The 19362-nt window shown below is 39.1% G+C and overlaps 1 protein-coding gene across 1 annotated transcript in view; it reads right to left on the reverse strand.

Moving 5' to 3' along the window:
- Window positions 1-5570: 5570 nt before the first annotated feature.
- LOC136848583 (PI-PLC X domain-containing protein 3) overlaps window positions 5571-19362 on the reverse strand; it is a 59240-nt gene continuing 45448 nt past the window's right edge. The window contains 7 exon segments of the mRNA XM_067120937.1: window positions 5571-5801; window positions 5803-5916; window positions 7372-7538; window positions 8570-8629; window positions 8631-8762; window positions 12321-12411; window positions 13538-13712. Of these exon segments, the coding sequence (XP_066977038.1) occupies window positions 5675-5801; window positions 5803-5916; window positions 7372-7538; window positions 8570-8629; window positions 8631-8762; window positions 12321-12411; window positions 13538-13712 (866 nt within the window). The 3' untranslated portion in view covers window positions 5571-5674.

Consider the following 19362-nt stretch of genomic DNA (forward strand, 5'->3'; position numbering starts at 1 on the left):
TCTCTTCGGCCCCAGCTGCAACCCCTGTCATTCCTTCTACTGTACCTCCGTTCGTATTGTCTATCTTCCATATTGCTATCCAACCTCTCCTAACAATTCGAGATTGTCCTCCCGTCACACCTTTCAAGCGCACCTACTCTCATTTTTCTTTCCAGCGCTGCATGACCTCGTAGGTCCCAGCGATTGGCCTTTGGCCTAAACTCTCTATATTCCATTCCGTTCCATCTGCAGTACTGCATTCCTTTCGTAGGGTTAATCAAATGGGCTGGAGAGTAGAGAGGGCATTTTATTTCAAAAGAATGGTCGTCAGTCAATCTTGTAAATCGCTTTGTATATTTGTACGGTTTGTATGAAAATGTTTACTCGTAGAGAAGTGAAGCATCAGCAACATTAGTACATAAGAAACAACAATAATAGATATAATAATAATAATAATAATAATAATAATAATAATAATAATAATAATATTAGATATTTTTCATGAATGCTAAAGTATCTCATTTTACAAAATTGGTGTGGAGTTTTGTAGGTATGTATGTATGTATATATATATATATATTATATAATATATATATATATATATATATATATATATATATATATATATATTATATATATATATATATATAATGTATATATATAAAATTTATATATGTTATGTATATATTTATATATATATATATATATATATATATATATATATATATATATATATATATATATATATATATATATATTAAACATTTTGAAAACTAAAATGTGTGTATTAATTAAAATTAATACACACACCTATATATATATATAGATATATACATATATACATACATATATACATATACATATATATATATATATATATATATATATATATATATATATATATATATATATATATATATATAATAATAATAATAATAAAACATCATTTGATATGTCAACCAGCATTCATGTATAGCGTCACATTTTCAAGATTCAAGATCAATACATGTTCTTCCAAATGACTTGAGAGTAAAAACAAACCTTATTAAAATGTAAGCGTCACTTGGAAACAGGCAACATTTAGAATTCACCCAACCAAATAAATATTATACATAAATCAATAAATATATAAATAACAGATCTAATAGATTTCAGTGCTTGTATAGGTTAGACAGAATTGGACGAAAAGCAGACTGGGCAACAGATTATACTTGAAGAATCAAATGGCTGATTCATTTGGCCTCGCGACTTTTATTTTGGTTCATTTTCGGACGTGTAGAAATATTGGCGAATCATTAGCTGATTCGTTTTCGGACTTGTGTATAGAAATGTTGGCAAATAGTTAGCTGATTCATTTCCGGACCTGTAAATGTAAGCAAAGCAAAAAGATTAAGAAAGGCAATTTTTATCTTCAGCAAATCAAATGAAGCAAACTTGACTTAAATATGTGAATTCATAAACAATGCTGTGTGCTTGAGCAGTGGATTATGTGTTTCTGCACAGAATTAAAGTTCGGTTTGCCATTCAGTCCAAAGTATTCATCTGCATATAAATGTTCATGTACAGTGCAGTGGGAATATCAAGAATTAAAAGAAAATCAGTGTTTCATGCATTAAAAACTCATTCATGTTTGATTGCAAAAGTAGTTGAAATACCTGAATGCATTTGTTTATGTGCTTTTATTTTGTCAACTAGACGCCCTTTCCCTTTGATGGTGCCCTTTAAAAACAAAAACAACAGCATTTTTGTAATTTGTTTATTTGCTTTTTTGTCAACTAATCCCCCTTTTGCCTTTAAAAAACAAAAACAAAGCAATCCTGTATTTTTTGCTAAATCTGACACCTGTTAACTAATGTACAAACGGAATTGTTCCTTGGCACTAAACCCATTTACATGGTATTTGTCGCAACATTTTTTAGAATTTCCTTTGTGGCTCAGCAGTAAATGCGCTCTGCAGAAACTATTGAGGTTTTTCAGTGACCAATCCTTTTACAGATGATATCCCACAGCAGTGGTTCTCAACCTGGGAGTGCGCCCCTAGGGGACGTCAGCAATTTCAAGGGAGGGCGAGCCCCAGGAAAAAATTAAACATTCTGTAATGATATTCGTTATTCTCCTAACAAGAGTGGGGAACCAATATTCACCTCCCTTCTTATCCTCGAAACCCCTTCTTTCTCTTTTTTTTTATAATTTTACTTTAAATCTAGGAGGGAATTTTACTCATAGATGCAAGGGGTGGGGCGTGGAGGGAAGGACCATCTCTCAGAGGGGGCGTGGTCATGAAAAGGTTAAGAACCATTGGTCTACAGCAGGGCCATTATTTCGACTTTCCTCTACCGTTTTCTCGATGTGACGAATGTCTATAATAATCACGTCTGTTTCAGTTACTAGATTTCAGCTTTGTTGTAATCAGCCCCTCTGCAAGTGCCCCAATGTTTTGGCATTTCCAACGAATTGAGGTTTTATATACCCTCCCTGATTTCCCAGCAGAATGTTGTCGAGTCAGCATTTATATTATTATCATTATTATTCCAGTATGTGAAACCCATTCACGTGGAACAAGCACACCAAAGGGGCCACTTGACTTGCAGACCCCACACTGCAGCAGTAACTGATCATGATACAGAGCCAGTGATATTTTTTTTTTTTTTTTTTTGTATAAGAGCAAGTAAAAGTTGAACCTTGTAGCTAGTAGTAGTAAGTAGTCGTAGTAGTATTAAGTAGTCTTTGTGATTTCACACGCCACGCCTTCTATACACAAAGGATCACCTCATCCCTATTGGAAACGAATAGCAGTTACAAAAAAATAGTTCTACGCATCATCAAGATATTCTGTTTCTTGTGCTTTCGATTGCACTCTGTGTCTATGGTACAAAACAGGTGGAAAATGATTGCTTTTATGTACAACCGCAGGCGGTGTAAGAATCATCCAAGCAAGTGCGCTCTCGCGCTTGGGAAAAGCGCGCATTTATTCAAAATATATCACAGTCAACGCTTTATTGATAACCATCAACTTAGCAGTTAAAGTGCTGAAATTATTTGGGTCTGTGGACATTAGTATACCCCACCGATTTGTAAGACGGAAATGAAAGCCATAAATAGTTAGATATGTTAACAAATCAGTATCCAGCAGTGACTCGTAGTAGGAGGGTAGCGCCGTCAGTGCACCTCACGGGGTGCACTGTAGGCATTACTAAAGGTTCTTTGAAGCTTCCCTTTGCCCCCTAGCTGCTGCAACCCCTTTTATTCCTTTTACTGTACCTCCTTTCATATTAGCCTTCTTCCATCTTGCTATCCACCCTCTCCTAACAATGATTTCATAGTGCAACTGCTTTGAGGTTTTCCTCCTGTTACACCTTTCAAACCTACAGACTCGATTTCCTTTCCAGCGCTGAATGACCTCATAGGTCCCAGTGCTTGGCCTGTGGCCTAAACTCTATATTTCTATAATCCTCCAGAAGTGACCTAGATGATAATTGTCTACAAATTCAGCCAGATAGATATCAAAATGGGGGTTTTTTTTTTTTTTTTACGAAAAAGATGACTTTGAAGATTAGTTGAGTCACAGGAATATGTTATATATAATGTAATATTATCGAATCAAGAGAATATCAGTGGGGTTTTTCTGTTCGACGTCGCCAGTGCTTTTCACTCTGATGCATTCTCACGACTAACGCAGAGCTGTCAAACTCTCGAGCTGTCAAACTTTCGAACTGTCAAACTCTCAAGCTGTCAGACTTTCGAGCTGTTAAATTCTCGAGCTGTCAAAACCTCGAGCTATCCATATCTCTCGAGCTGTCAAACCCTCGAGCTATCCATATCTCGAGATGTCAAACCTCGAGCTATCCATATCTCGAGCTGTCAAACCTCGAGCTCCATCCATCAAACCTCGAGCTGTCAAACCCTTGAACTGTCAAACCTCGAGTTGTCCATCTCGAGCTGTCAAACCCTCGAGTTGTCCATCTCTCGAGCTGTCAAACCCTCGAGTTGTCTATCTCTCGAGCTGTCAAACCCTCGAGCTATTCATGTCTCGAGCTGTCAAACCCTCGAGCTGTCAAACTCTCGAGCTGTCAAACCCTCGAGCTGTCAAACTCTCCAGCTATCTATATCTCGAGCTGTCAAACCTCCAGCCATCTATATCTCGAGTTGTCCATCTCTCCCGAGCTGTCAAACCCTCGAGCTATCCATATCTCGAGCTGTCAAACCTCGAGCTGTCCATCTCTCGAGCTGTCAAACTCTCGAGCTGTCAAACCCTCGAGTTGTCCATCTCTCGAGCTGTCAAACCCTCGAGTTGTCCATCTCTCGAGCTGTCTAACCCTCGACCTGTCAAACCCTCGAACTGTCAAACTTTGGAGCAATCTCATACAGAAAGTCTTTTATTGATATACCCTGTATGAATTTGAACTATGATTGGTTGCACTCTGTTCAACAGTAACTATTTAACACTTTCTTTAGCTGAGTAAGTTAAAAACAAAAACTCACAGAAGATCAAAAGCTACGAATCATCAGCTATTTTCAAATTTTTTCCCAACTAGTGGCTGTTATCTCGATAAAATCTACACTTCACAGCTCTTTGCTCTCTGTTCAACTACTTCACATTGTGCAATGAGAGAGAAAAACTGTGCCAGGTAGAAAAAAAGCATATTGACGTCTTCAACCAGGTGCTAAGGTTCAAACAAGTGCTTCCGAATGCCTCTTGATCAGTGGGTGGACCAGTCGTGAAAGATTCTGCATAAAAAATTAATGATTATTAATCATGATATCTGAGATTGAATGCATAGATTCATTCTTCATCTCCCAGGTACGTTTGTGTGTAGGAGCTCGTGTTTTCTTGATTTTTGGCCATTCCGGAGGTACTAACTAGGTCAGGTAGCACCAGACTAAACCTAATGCACTGTGGGCCAGTCCAGAGGTACACTACCAATACTGTGTAGCACCGAGGTGAACCTTGCGTAGTGTATTGTCAAACTTCTGAATTGTGGGCAGTTTTATATATTTACAAAATAACTGCTGGTTAAACCTTATTCCCCGTAGCAGAATTTCCATCCTAGTTTAGGGCCAGTCCAGAGATACACTACCAACACTTGTGTAGCACCAAGGTGAACCTTTCTGAGTTTCTTATTGACAATCACTCCTTGATCATTTTCACATGAGATTCCAGGTTCAATGTTGCTACAACTGCATAATTCCACCATGCTTCTCTCTCAGTGTATTTTCAGCACTGAATTGAATCACAAGGCTTCTGCAGAAGACTGAAAAGGTACGAAAACATTTTGAACTAATCCGCAGGAGTAAGTTTTGTGCCCAGATCCTTAGGAACCACTTCCACTGACTAACTACTGTGTGGCCCGCATAACCATTTCGTGATTGTCTCTCGTATTTCTTTTCTCTATACGTTTCATCTTCGTCTTTGCGAGTAACCGGAGGTAAATAGTAAAATAAAAATGAAAACGTTCCTTGTGGACTTACCAAAAATAACTATGTACAATATCATTATGCCTGCAATGTTGAAGATTGTCAATTATATATATACATATAATATGTATATAAAAGTACACTGACAATTGAAAACCTATAAAAATATTCTGTGAATGGGGTCACACAAAAGCAAGGCATTAGAGTAATCATAGATGTCATGACGCCACGAGATAACCTCAAATCAGTCAATCCATCAATCAATAAAAAAAAAAAAATCCTAATATCTCTGCGAAGACGACGGAGGCAAATGCGGAGAAGTGTTCTTCTTGATGACTGCCCTTGGGACAGCCCAGTCGTCGAACTCCACGAAGTCCGTCATGACGATGTTCGGCCCCTGAGGCCCCTGGGAGGTGGCCCACCCACGCCCCCACCACCCGGTTGCAGGGGACGGCCATCTTCTTCTCCAGCATCCCTGCGAAGTGTCGCAGGAGGTATTTCCCGGAGGGCGTCAGGATGCACCTGAGGAAGGTCGACAGGTGAGGATTTTTGGAACTTCTGAGGTCAACTTAGATATATATATATATATATATATATATATATATATATATATATATATATATATATGTGTGTGTCCTTCTTATAAGTAGATGTTATCATTAGCACTGCATTCTTGAAAGAAAACTATTTTAATAATAATGATACTAATAACAATAATAGTTTGTTGAATAAAATGTCTACATTTTGCAAACTGATTTTATACTGAGGTTTCTCAGTTCATCTAATTCGCAAAATGCAGCCATTTTATACAATAATAATAATAATAATAATAATAATAATAATAATAATAATAATAATAATAATAATAATAATACCAGATTCATCATCCTAAAAGACCATCTCATACACGTGTATACACACACACCCAGTATACATATACATGCAAGCTCTCATGACCAGTATGCATACACGTGCACCCGTCAGCACTTGTAATACATTTACTGGCACACGTGTAAACCAGTCCGTGGCAGAACAGGAACCTGGATCTTTTGCCTAATTGCTAATTGGATAACTTATGGCGAAACGCGATGAGAACCTGTTTCATCTCTGTGACTCTGCTGTTTACTGTAAGTGTCAGACAGACAGACAGAGGGAAAGGGGGGGGGATGTCTTATGAATAGTGTCCCCCCCCACCCCCGTCAGGAGAATTGCCTCATAGAGGCATGGCCGTTCACTAAATGTGATGAGATGATATGAGGCATTTATCTGTATATTCTCTCTCTCTCTCTCTCTCTCTCTCTCTCTCTCTCTCTCTCTCTCTCTCTCAGCTACGACTCACCGCAGTCTGTTAACAACCAGGTACACAATTTATACTGTCGAGTTATCAAATTGAAACTTGATTTCATTTATAAAGTCAACAAGCTTATATGACTCCTTACCTGACAGAGAGAGAGAGAGAGAGAGAGAGAGAGAGAGAGAGAGAGAGAGAGAGAGAGAGAGAGATTTACTTACTGAATTAACGAAGAATGTCTGGGAGAGCTGAAACCGAAATATAGAATTCAGGCCAAGCGCTGGGACCTACATGGTCATTCAGCGCTGAAACGGAAATTGAGAGCAACAGGTTTGAAAGGCGCAACAGAAGGAAACCTTTTGCGGTTGCACCATGAAACAGCCGGAACGAGATGGCTGGGGAAAGTCAGAGGGAAGAAAGAGAATACGAACGGAGGCACAGTAAAAGGAACGAAAGGGTGTTTTAGGAGCTAGGGGCCTAAGGAGGGGACGCTGTAAAGAGGTGCAATGACGTCACTGCCTCCCCTACTACGGGCAAGTACGGCCGGGAAGACGTGGGTGAGTCTAATTAAGATCTACTCACTAAAGAGACGAGAATGTCCCTGGTGGGGGTTTGTTTTGGGGGGGATGTCTCAGGAAGGTGTGGGAGGTTATGGGCAGGGGGAGGAGACTCCTAGACCTACTCACTGAGTAACGAAGAACGTGTGTGGGTCTCTATCCTTCAGCTGCTGCTCCAAGAACGAGATCATTTTGGTCACCGAAGTGGTGTCTGGCCACGGGTTCGGAATGGAGTCGCTGGACCATAGCCACGACACGGCTTGCATCGACTGGTCGTGTCTGTAGAACACCAGTACCTGGAGACGAGAAGAACGCGGGTGAACGAGACGAGAACTTAGTGATTTTTCTGATTTTATCAATATTTAGTCACAGTGATTCCTTTTTCTAGAGAGTGGAATTGAACGTCATGCTAGAAGGTTTTGTAATAATAATGACAGTTATGTTATTCTCGTATGCTTAGTGATTATATACAATTGAGCGCCATGCTAGAAGGTTCTATAATAATAATGACAGTTATGTTATTCTCGTATGCTTAGGGATTATATACATTATTTTTATATGCAGAAACACGCCTATGGCATGGGAGAATAAGCTATCAAGAAAATGATTCAATTTAGCTGAAAGGTACAAGTGAAACCAAATGAGATGAAGATCAACAACTCCTCCCAAAATGAACCAAAAATATAATATACTTTTCATCATAACTGAGTCCCATTTCTAAAGTATTTATTCTTGAATGAAAGGCAATAATTAAAGCTATGTAAAGTTTAAGAAACTGGACAGTGAAGCAAAGGCAGTGAGGAATGCAGCTGGTGACCCAAGAGGGAAAGATGATGGAGATTTCCAAATCCTCACCTGCAGAGCACCTCCCATGGTGCACTGTAGGCATTACTGAAGGTTCTTTGCATCGTCCCTTCCTTAGGCCCCTAGCTGCTGCAACCCTTTCATTCATTTTTACTGTACCTCCAGTCATATCTCTCTTCCATCTTACTTTCCACCATCTCCTAACAATTGTTTCATAGTGCAACTGTGAGGGTTTTCCTTGTTACACCTTGCAAATCCTTTTAGTCTTAATTTTCCCTTTCAGCGCTGAATAACCTCATAGATCCCATCGTCTGCCCTTCGGCCTAAATTGTATATTCCATTCTAAATCTCACATGGTACTCATACCGCCCTCCAGAGCTCCTTCCCTATGGAGGAGATGCCCAATGAGAACCCAAACCTCACCTTGTACCACCTCACCTGGTATTTGTACCGCCCTCCAGAGCTCCTTCCCTATGGAGGAGATGCCCTATGAGAACCCAAACCTCACCTTGTATTACCTTACCTGATATTTGTACCGCGCGAGGTACGAGAGAGTCAGATGCTTCAGCTGCTGGAAAAAAGGGGCACAGCAGGTCCGAGAAGGTCGTCTTCAGGAGAGCGATGAGGGCGGCGTGGTCGTTTGAACTCAGCCCGTGGAAGTGCTGGAAGTCTAGGAGCACCACTTCTCCGGGATGCCTCACCAGGAAGTGCGAGATCTGTGGGAGAGGTGGTTTTGAGGAGTGTATTAGACTCATGTTGCTCCAAAGTGACTCTGGAAATGTAAATTTTCTTGGGTTTCCTTGTACTTGGGTAACAAGTCCTTTAGACTCAGACTGGGTTAATTAAAATTAAGGTACTGAGGGAGATCTGTGGGAGAGGTGGTTTTGAGAAGTGTATAGACTCATGTTGCTCCAGAGTGACTTTGGAAATCTAGATTTTCTTGGGTTTCCTTGTACTTGGGTGACAAGTCCTATAGACCCAGGCTGGTTTAAGTAAGGTACTCTGGGAGATCTGTGGGAGTGGTGTTGAGAAGTGTATTGGACTCATGTTGCTCCAAAGTGACTCTGGAAATGTAGATTTTCTTGGGTTTCCTTGTACTTGGGTAACAAGTCCTTTAGACTCAGACTGGGTTAATTAAAATTAAGGTACTCTGGGAGATCAGTGGGAGAGGAGGTTTTGAGAGGTGCATTAGACTCATGTTGCTCCAGAGTGACTCTGGAAACGTAGATATTCTTGGATTTCCTTGTCCTTGCATTAGACCCTGACTGGTTTAAGTAAGGTACTTTGGGAAAAAATATGAATTGTGTTTGTATTTTGTTTGGGTATATTAATGGCATAGTTCTCCCAAGCATAGACCATCCATTTGGATTGAATATGTAAAGTCCGTGCGGTGTTGAAATCTAGGCTTACGTCACCTTCGTCGGTACTGAAAAGGTTTTAATCTTTACGAATGAAGCAACTTTGTACCACTGTCATTTGTCGTCTAAAAATATCCTCCTTCCTTCCATGTTGTCAACATAAATGGCTATTGTCTCATTATGAGAACGGCCAGCTTTCCTTAACTGCGAATAATGGTTATTACCCAACTATCCTTTTAACAGTTTAGCTAATTGTTAACATCAATTTTTATCGTTTATTGATTTTAATTGTCTTATTCGGGTGTTGTAGATTGTTGTAAGGATGCAGTATACCATACCGGCCCCCATTACAACATCTCCTCTTTGGCGCCAAATTCGACCCGGCGCGCATGACGTCACAGCCTGCCTAAACAGGTAGTTAGCACTTAGTTTCCTCAGTTGGCTGTAGGCTTGTAGTGTTTGTGTGTGTGTTTGTGTCGATGATATACAGGAGAGAAATACGTTAACTGTGAATACTTGTTGCTCATTTCCTCGGAACTGTTACACAAACGTGTAAGTGGTGAATTTATTTCCTTGGTCGCGATTTCATGTAACCAACAACGTATTAACTGCTACCGTTTATTCAGTTCATCATCATAGACATTTTTACTTAAATTATACGCCGTATTCCATATTCATTGTCAAATCTACGCTGCCATAACACTCGGATAAAAGGAGAGTCTTTCATTTTTTCTTGAAAGACCTCATATTTTCAGTCTTCCTGACATTTAGCGGGAACTCATTATATAGTCTTGGAGCGGCAAATTCAATGGCTCTGCAGTAGCCTACATTCGAATTGCATCTTGTGATCATGTGCGTTGCTGCAAGGCATTAAATAAATTAATAAATTAATTAAACAAAATAGTCAATTTGCTGGAGCCAGAGACATATGTTCATACATACATACATATATATATGTATATATATATTTCTTATTTATGTTATTATGTAAATCTTCAATATTATTTTGTCATTTTTCATGAGGGGGCACGTGCCCAGGTGGTGGCCGCCCCCACCCCCATGGATCCGTTAGTGGAACAAACCAAATAGCTCGCAGGCATTTGCATAATACGAAGCTTTTACCTTTTTCCAGGCGACTTACGAATTCCGCTGATGCTTGTTGCATATCAGTACTGAACCTAGTTTATTTAGCCCTTTTATGTTATTCGTTACCTATTATCCTTAGTTTTCTGAATGATTAGCATCTTTGTAGTAATTTTTATTTCTGAATTTATGTATCTTCATTTTTTCTTCAATGACCCAGTAGCTTCGTGTCCCCTTTTTATATATAGTTTTCGGGGCATTTTTTCCAACTGGTCAGGATGACGTGTGTGACAGAAAGTCTGTTTTTTGAATATCTTATTTTCAAAATATCTATATATTGAAAATATATACGTAGTACTGTTTTAGTATATTCCTGTAGACAGTATTATTTTTTTTATTTTGGTTCAGTTTTCAGCATCGCTGTGTATATCAAAATCAATGTTGTATTTTTGCAAGATGCAAATGTGCCGATGTTAGAACAAAATGTGGACCTGACTGATTATCAATGGTGAATATCCATTATCGTTTTGTCTCTTTGTAAGACGCAAATCTCTCTCTTCTCTGACTGTGACTCTCTCTGATTCTCTCTCTCTCTCTCTCTCTCTCTCTCTCTCTCTCTCTCTCTCTCTCTCTCTCTGCATCTGTAACTTGTCAGACCTAAAGCAATGTGTTTCCACCTTATATTTTACTTGATAATATTCATATTTCACTTGATAATATTCACTCTTGACTGATTTTGACTTATAGATTGATTTGCCAAAGAAACGTCCTATTTTAGGGACAAAAAAATTCAAAAATTGGGAGACTTTCCTATTTACAAGTTACCTTGTTTCTCAGCTGGGGAATTTCTTGCTTTGCGTAGAGCGTTTAATTATCCCTCTCTCCTTTGCTGTACCTCCGTTCATATTATCTTTCTACCATCTTACTTTCAATTCTCTCCTGATAATTGACTCATAGTGCAACTGCGAGGTATTCCTCTTGTTACGCCTTTCAAACCTCCTTACTGTCAGTTTCCGTTTCAACGCAGAAGACCTCATAGGTCCCAGCGCTTGGCCTTTGGCCAAAATTCTATGTTCTGTTATATTCTATTCCTTCTCTGGAATCAGAATAAGTTGCGATTACATCTTGTTATGACCGAGTTACACCAAACTTTACAGGTTCTGTATTAAGCATCAATCTTCTATTTTGAGGTCTTGAATTTTTGTGATGGACTGCCCTGAGATAAACCTAAGATGATAAATGATCAAACTAAAATGTAAATAATGAGATTTGACCTAATTTATGAGGCAAGCGGTGATTTCAGTTCACGTGATTCAGACCATTGGGGCAACCAAATCTAATTCACCTCATTTGAATCAGCCATTGTCGGATTGAATAACATTATTGTTTTGTTTATATCTCTGTGTCACAGCGTTTTTATATTCAAGGTGAATAACATCAGTTGCCGTCCATGTATTTATAGTAATGGATGCATTTTGAGTTTCATGTACTCTTCTAACCTGTATGGGTTCGAATCCCACTTGGGAGGGAGAATTCCTTCATTTTCTTTTGGGATTTCTAGGCGTTCAGTGAAAAGCGTAACCAAAAAAATGGAAGGAAATAAGAGAAGTTAAGAGAAATTGAATCTTTATACTCATATGAATTATAAACTCAGATTAATAAAGGATATGAATTAGAGATAATATACTTGCAATTATCAGCTGATAAATCATCGCATGAAAAGCTGACACTAAAGTAGAGGTCACTCACTGAGGTGGTAGCTATACAATGTCCTAACTTAATCGAAGGCAAAGGCTTACAAAATACATAAAGTTGAAGGTCACGTGACCTTACCTCAGACAGCAGCGGCTCGAGGTCACCTCCGTAAAGCCCGTGGACGAAGAAGAACCTCGAGTCCCTGGCGGCCACACGAATGTCGAAGTACCTGGAGGAGGGAGGGAAACGGAATGGTATAGATTGCTGATATATAAGAGTCGAGATAAAGGTGGTTTGGGTATGTGGTGAGAATGACTGAGGAGGAAGGATTGATGAACAGAAGGAGCAATGAGGGCTTTGGTGGAACCTGTTAGGAGTAGAAGATAGAGAGAGAAGCGAAGGATTGATGGGATGATATATAGAAGATGGATTTAGCAGAGGAAAATGCTTCTGGTAAGATTAGTTTGGAGAAGATAAATCAAGGCAACCGACCCCATAGCTTAAAGAAAGCAGTGAGAATGAAAAATATATTGACCATTGTAAAGGAGATGAGATAATTTGAGGAATTTACTGAAACAATGAGAAATTCATCATCTTTTGTCTATGCTTTTACTCTCATCCGCTGAGGGGCTGGCATTACACCAGCGACCCTTGGGGCTTCCACCGTGTTGCGTACCAGCCACACGGGGATGAGCAAAAAACATAAATAAAAAAACCTTTACTGTACCTCCGTTCATATTCTCTTTCTTCCATCTTACTTTCCTCGACCATCCCCTAACAAATCATAGTGCAAGTGCGAGGTTTACACCTGTCAAACCTTTCAAATCTTTCTACTCTCGATTTCCCTCTGAGCGCCGAATGACCTCATCTTCGGCCCCAGCTTGGCTTGACCTTTGCCCTGAATTCTATATTCCATTCCATTCCATTCCATCCCATCCCATACCATTTCATCCCATTCCATTTCATTCCATCCCATCGTATTCCATTCCATTCCATTTCATCCCGTCCCATTCCATTCCTTCCCATCCTATTCCATCCCATTCCATTTCATCCCATTCCATTCCATTCCATTCCATTCTAACCCATCCCATCCCATTCCATTCCATCCCATTCCATTCCATTCCATCCCATCCCATTCCATCCCATCCCATCCATCCATCCCATCCCATTCCATCCCATCCCATCCCATCCCATTCCATCCATCCCATTCCATCCATCCCATTCCATCCCATCCCATCCCATTCCATTCCATCCATCCATCCCATTCCATACCATCCATCCATCCCATTCCATTCCATCCATCCATCCATCCCATTCCATCCCATCCCATCCCATCCCATCCCATCCCATCTCACCTGATGCCATGTTTGAGTTGATCCGCTACGGACGCCTTCTGCGTCACCGACCACCGCAGGATGGCAGGTCGTGCCATACACGAACAGCAGGAGTCCAGATTGGCCACGACGTCTGGGGCGTCGGGCCCTACGTCCTCCCCCTCCGTCAGGCTGAAGCTGAAGGCGTCGTGGGACCCTGCGAAGAAGGATACAAGGAGACTTAAAAACTCAAAGATTTCATTTTCTCCAGTAGGGGCAGTAGTGTCGCCAGTGCACCTCACGCGGTGCACTGTGGGCATTACTTAAGTGTCTTTGCAGCGTACCCTTCCTGATGCCTCTAGCTGCTGCAACCCCTTTCATTCCTTTTACTGTGCCTTCGTTCATATTCTCTTTCATATTACATATTCCACCTACCTTCTAACAGTTGTTTCAACATTATTCTCAGCACCGAGTGACCTCTGTAGGTCACAAAAGATGGCCTTTGGGCTAAATTTATATATATATATATATATATATATATATATATATATATATATATATATATATATATATATATATATATATATATATATATATATATATATATATATATATATACACACACACACACACACATATATATATATATATATATATATATATATATATATAATGTATATCTAATGAAACAGCGTACGTCCTCGATGTTTCTTATTCTGTGAGTAACAATAAACAATAATAGCCCACTGCCATTAACTCCCCATTTAGACACCAATCTATTACCCGGTAGCGTGACCGCGAAATTGATCTAACATCACTTACAAATTGCACCACCAATTGAGTTTCTATATTATTTCCCTCTTTATTTAACTGCCGCTGACTCTTGCCTATAATTCACCCGGCTTACCATCCAGTGTATAACTCTGAAGTACCTGAATACCAGTTAATGGCCGCTTCATCTGATCGATACAGTTTAAGCGGTTAGGTAAATGGTTCGCTCTCGCAACGGGGGGGATAGTGCCGTCAGTGCGCCTCACGCGTTGCACTGTAGGCATTGCCTAAGGTTCTTTGCAGCGTGCCTTTTTAACAATAGGTAAGAGTTGGCTTTGTCTGTCCGTCCGCACTTTTTCTGTCCGCCCTCAGATCTTAAAAATTGCTGAGGCTAGAGGGCTGCAAATTGTTATGTTGATCATCCACCCTCCAATCATCAAACATACCAAATTGCAGCCCTCTAGCCTCAGTAGTTTGTATTTTATTTAAGGTTAAAGTTAGTCACAACAGTGAGTCTGGCAACGACATAGGACAGGCCACCACCGGGCCGTGGTTAAAGTTTCATGGGCCGCGGCTCATACAGCATTACACAGAGACTACCGAAAGACAGATCTATTTTCGGTGGCCTTGATTATACGCTGTACCGAAAACTCGATTGCGCCGAAGAAACTCCGGCGCATTTTTTACTTGTTTTCAATATTTATTGATATCATCTTATGAAAGGGTCTGCAATAATGCAAAGTTATTTAACATTGTTAAATACTTCCGTAAAATGACCTCGCAAGGAACCATTTAACAACAGGTCCCAGAGAATGCGTAATGCCGTAATTACTGTTATTTTAACAAACCGCTCCTTTCAACATTTGTGTGTTAATCTCGTTACAGGAAAGGCAAGAATAATGCAAGGTTATTTATCATTCGGGCGGTTGAAAATAACAGCTGCGTTGATTGACCGCATAAAGTTCAAGAGGGTCAAGACTTCTGTGTCATTTCCCTCGATAATCATGCAGTCACGATGACAGGTTATTTGCATAACAGGTAAATCAAGTTACTGAATATAAATAAGTGGCTTCCTAGCTACAACCCCTTTCGTTCCTTTTACTGTAACTCCATCCATATTCTCTTTCTTCCACCTTGCTATCCACCCTCTCCTAACATTTGTTTCATAGTGCAAATGCGAGGTTCATCTCCTGTTACACCTGTCAAACCTACCTACTCTTAATTTTCCTTTCCAGCGCTGAATGACCTCATAGGTCCCAGCTTGGTCTTTGGCCTAATATATATATATATATATATATATATATATATATATATATATATATATATATATATATATATATATATATATGGATATATACATACATATACATGTGTATGTATGTATATATACATATTTATATTATATACATATACATTAATATATACATGCAAAAATAGATTCCGCCTGCGTTCTGCATCACACCTGCCTAATTGGGCAGTAGTGTGTGGGTTCACGCTGCTTATTATAGTCACATTTAAGCATACCGAATATCGTCTTGGCAATATGTTCAATTGCAGGTTTTTCTTGCAATATGAACTCTAATAACACAGGGAGAATTGCAATTCAATGCCAGGTATGCACTTGCTCTCTCTCTCTCTCTCTCTCTCTCTCTCTCTCTCTCTCTCTCTCTTGTTGTAGTATGTAGGCTGTCACATTCGTGAATGAGATGTAATTTCTTTTGTGTACTTCAGAATTTGATCTCTCTCTCTCTCTCTCTCTCTCTCTCTCTCTCTCTCTCTCTCTCTCTTTGTAGGAGAAAGTTGTCTGTAATCAATGACATGTATAAATGCTTTGTGTGAAATTAAGTTTACGTATACTCTCTCTCTCTCTCTCTCTCTCTCTCTCTCTCTCTCTCTCTCTCTCTCTCTCTCTCTCTCTCTTTGTAGGAGAAAGTTGTCTTTAATCAGTGATATATGTAAATGCTTTGTGTGAAATTCAGTTAATTTTACTATCTCTCTCTCTCTCTCTCTCTCTCTCTCTCTCTCTCTCTTAGTAAGCTGTCACGGTCACCGGTTTGATACAGATGCTTTATGCGAGCTTAAGTAATTTATTATCTCTCTCTCTCTCTCTCTCTCTCTCTCTCTCTCTCTCTCTCTCTCTCTCTCTCTCTCTCTCTCTCGCAAAAAAAAAAATTATGGGCACCTGACATGAAAACAGCAAAGCAAGTCGATTAATGCGATCAGATTCTTGAAGATGATTTAGGGATTGCTGGCAGGAAAAAATTAATATTCTTTTTTGTTCTTCTGGGAGTGTGTTTATAGCAACATTCTATTAGCTACCGTATGTCCGTACGTACATTGCTACACGGACGTAGATACACGCACACGGACGCATTCATATAGTGTATGTATCCATGTATATATATATATATTATATAGTACGTAACATATGTATATATATTTTATATATACATGCATTATATATACATATATATATATATATATATATATATATATATATATATATATATATATATATATATATAATACCCTTATTTATATATATATATATATATATATATATATATATATATATATATATATATATATATATATTCGCTTATCTGCAGGTGGGTCGATTGGTGGGCGGGCAGCTGGGGTCGTACCAAGAGTCTTGCAAATACAAGCACAGTGCCCAGTACTGTACAACTCTCAGTTTACTTTGTGTGTGCATATGTACAGCACAGCATGTTTGCCATGTTCATACGCACAGGCCTGTTGCCTTCCAGCAGTCAGTATCCTTCCATTTTATAGTATTTATTGTATTTTTAATCGTCAGTGGACCTCACGCAGAGCACTGTTGGCACTACTTACGGTTCTTTGCAGCGTCCTTCGGCCCATAGCTGCAACCCTTCAATTCCTATTACCGTTCCTCCGTTCATATTCCCTTGTTCCCTCTCTCTTTCTACCCTCTCCTATCAATTGTTTCCTATTGCAGCTGCGAGGATTTCCTCCTGTTCCACTTTCCAGACCTTTCTACTCTCACTTTCCGCGCTGACTGACCTCTTCACAGGTCGCAGCGCTTGGCCTTGGCCCTAAATTGTACGTTCCGTTCCATTCCACAACCATCGCCATTCAATCTCCTCTTCTCATTTCTTGCACTGATTTCTCGCCCCCTATTACCAAGGAATGTTTCCAGGAATGCTGATGGAATTAGTTCTGTTGGTTCAGTGACTGTGCAGAAGAAGAGATTCAATTTCTTACGCGAAGCGTGACTCAGAGGTTTTATTTTTTATTTTATTTCATGGCGTTCGATAAATGATGAAAAAGTGTCCTTGCAGTTCTGTTTAAATGGGTTTATTTGTATTTCTAGAATATTCATTTGAGTTCTCGTACGAAATTATTAAAGTTTCTAAATCTTTACCCCTCTTATACTTAGGGTATAAAGTGTTGAAAGTCATTTTAATGTTTCGTCGATTTTATTTATGAAATTAATGTAATTCCTACGTAAATTTTTCATATTTAATTTTTGTAAGAAATCACAGCTTTAAAATTTACGTGCTTGATTGATCGAGTTGTGTATATGAACTGGCGTCGCAACGTTTGTGGTCATCGTATACGAATATTCAGCGCATATATTTGATTTCAGGCCTTTTGAAATCAGAAAAAATAAATTGAAATTGGAATTATAATACAGAATTTAGGACAAATGCCAAGCGCTGGGACCTACGAGGTCATTCAGAGGTGAAAGGAAAATAGGATTTAGGACAAATTCCAATCGCTGGGACCTTTGAGGTCATTCAGAGCTGAACGGGAAATTGAGAACAAAGGAAGTTTGAAAGGATTAACAGGAAGAAAACATCATGTTACAGAATGATGCGAATGTCTTTTAATTTTCCAATTTTTAGTTATAAAATTATAAAATTTCCACACTGATTCTTTCCAGTTTTATTTCTGATATAAAACAGTAAATTTCTCTCGGTCGTTTCCTATATCTATCTAATTCTATTAACGACCAAATTCACTAATAGGGTTTTCTCATGCTGTTTCAGTCATAAATTGATCAAATTTTATTAGAAGTTATTTTTCTCGTTTGATTTTAGACAAACTAAGCCATGATTCTTAAGTGATTACGTCATCTAGTTGTAATTTTATCTATGTGTGATTTTACGGATCCAGGCGTGAAATTATTAGTAGAATTATTAAAATATTAGTAAAATTATTAAAATATTAGTAAAGTTATTAAAATATTAGTAAAATTATTAAAATATTAGTAAAGTTATTAAAATATTAGTAAAATTATTCATGGACTAAGTGAATGTTTCTGCAGAAGTCTTGGATTTTTCTTGATTCATTCATTGTTCTGCCCCCGTAGGTGCTATAGCGCCGTCAGTACACCTTATGCGGCGCACTGTAGGCATCAATTAAGGTTCTTTGCAGCGTCCCTCCGGCCCATAGCTGAAACCCCTTTCATTCCTTTTACATTACTCCGTTCATATTCTCTCCCTTCCGTCTTCCTTTCCACCTCTCTAACAATTGATTCATAATGGCAACTGCAAAAGGTTTTCCTCCTGTTACACCTTTCAAAGCCACCTTTATTCTCAATTTCCCTTTCAGCTCTAAATGACCTCGTAGGTCCCAGCGCTTGGCAATTGTCCTAGATTCTTTATTCCAATTCCAATTTATTGTTCTGATTTCAAAAGACCTGAAGTAAAAAAAAAAAATTGGAGTGTATTGGTCTACGATGACCACAAACGCTGCGACGCCAGTCTATATAAACAACTCGATCAATCAAGTGGGTAAATTTTAATCTGTAATTTCAGTAAGAACGCTTCAACATTATGTCTTTGTGGCTTAAGTAAATCGGCCGTGCAACCGCTCCAACACGTTTATTTCGAGGTTTATCGCCCTCGACCACGGCCCCTGGCTATTTATCATCGCAAAGTGAAGACCGTCCTTGGAGGGCGACCTTTAATGACAATTCACGAAAGCCCGCATGTATGTGTACACACAAAAGTTGCTGGAGTAAGTGCTGTTATTCCCATGACAATGGTGGCGGCTTTGTGCTGCTTGACTCCCACTCGGGAACACGATTCCTTATTGATTTCTCAGACGAG

This window comes from Macrobrachium rosenbergii, chromosome 1 (genome assembly GCF_040412425.1).
Source record: "Macrobrachium rosenbergii isolate ZJJX-2024 chromosome 1, ASM4041242v1, whole genome shotgun sequence".
In the NCBI taxonomy this organism is placed as follows: Eukaryota; Metazoa; Arthropoda; class Malacostraca; order Decapoda; family Palaemonidae; genus Macrobrachium; species Macrobrachium rosenbergii.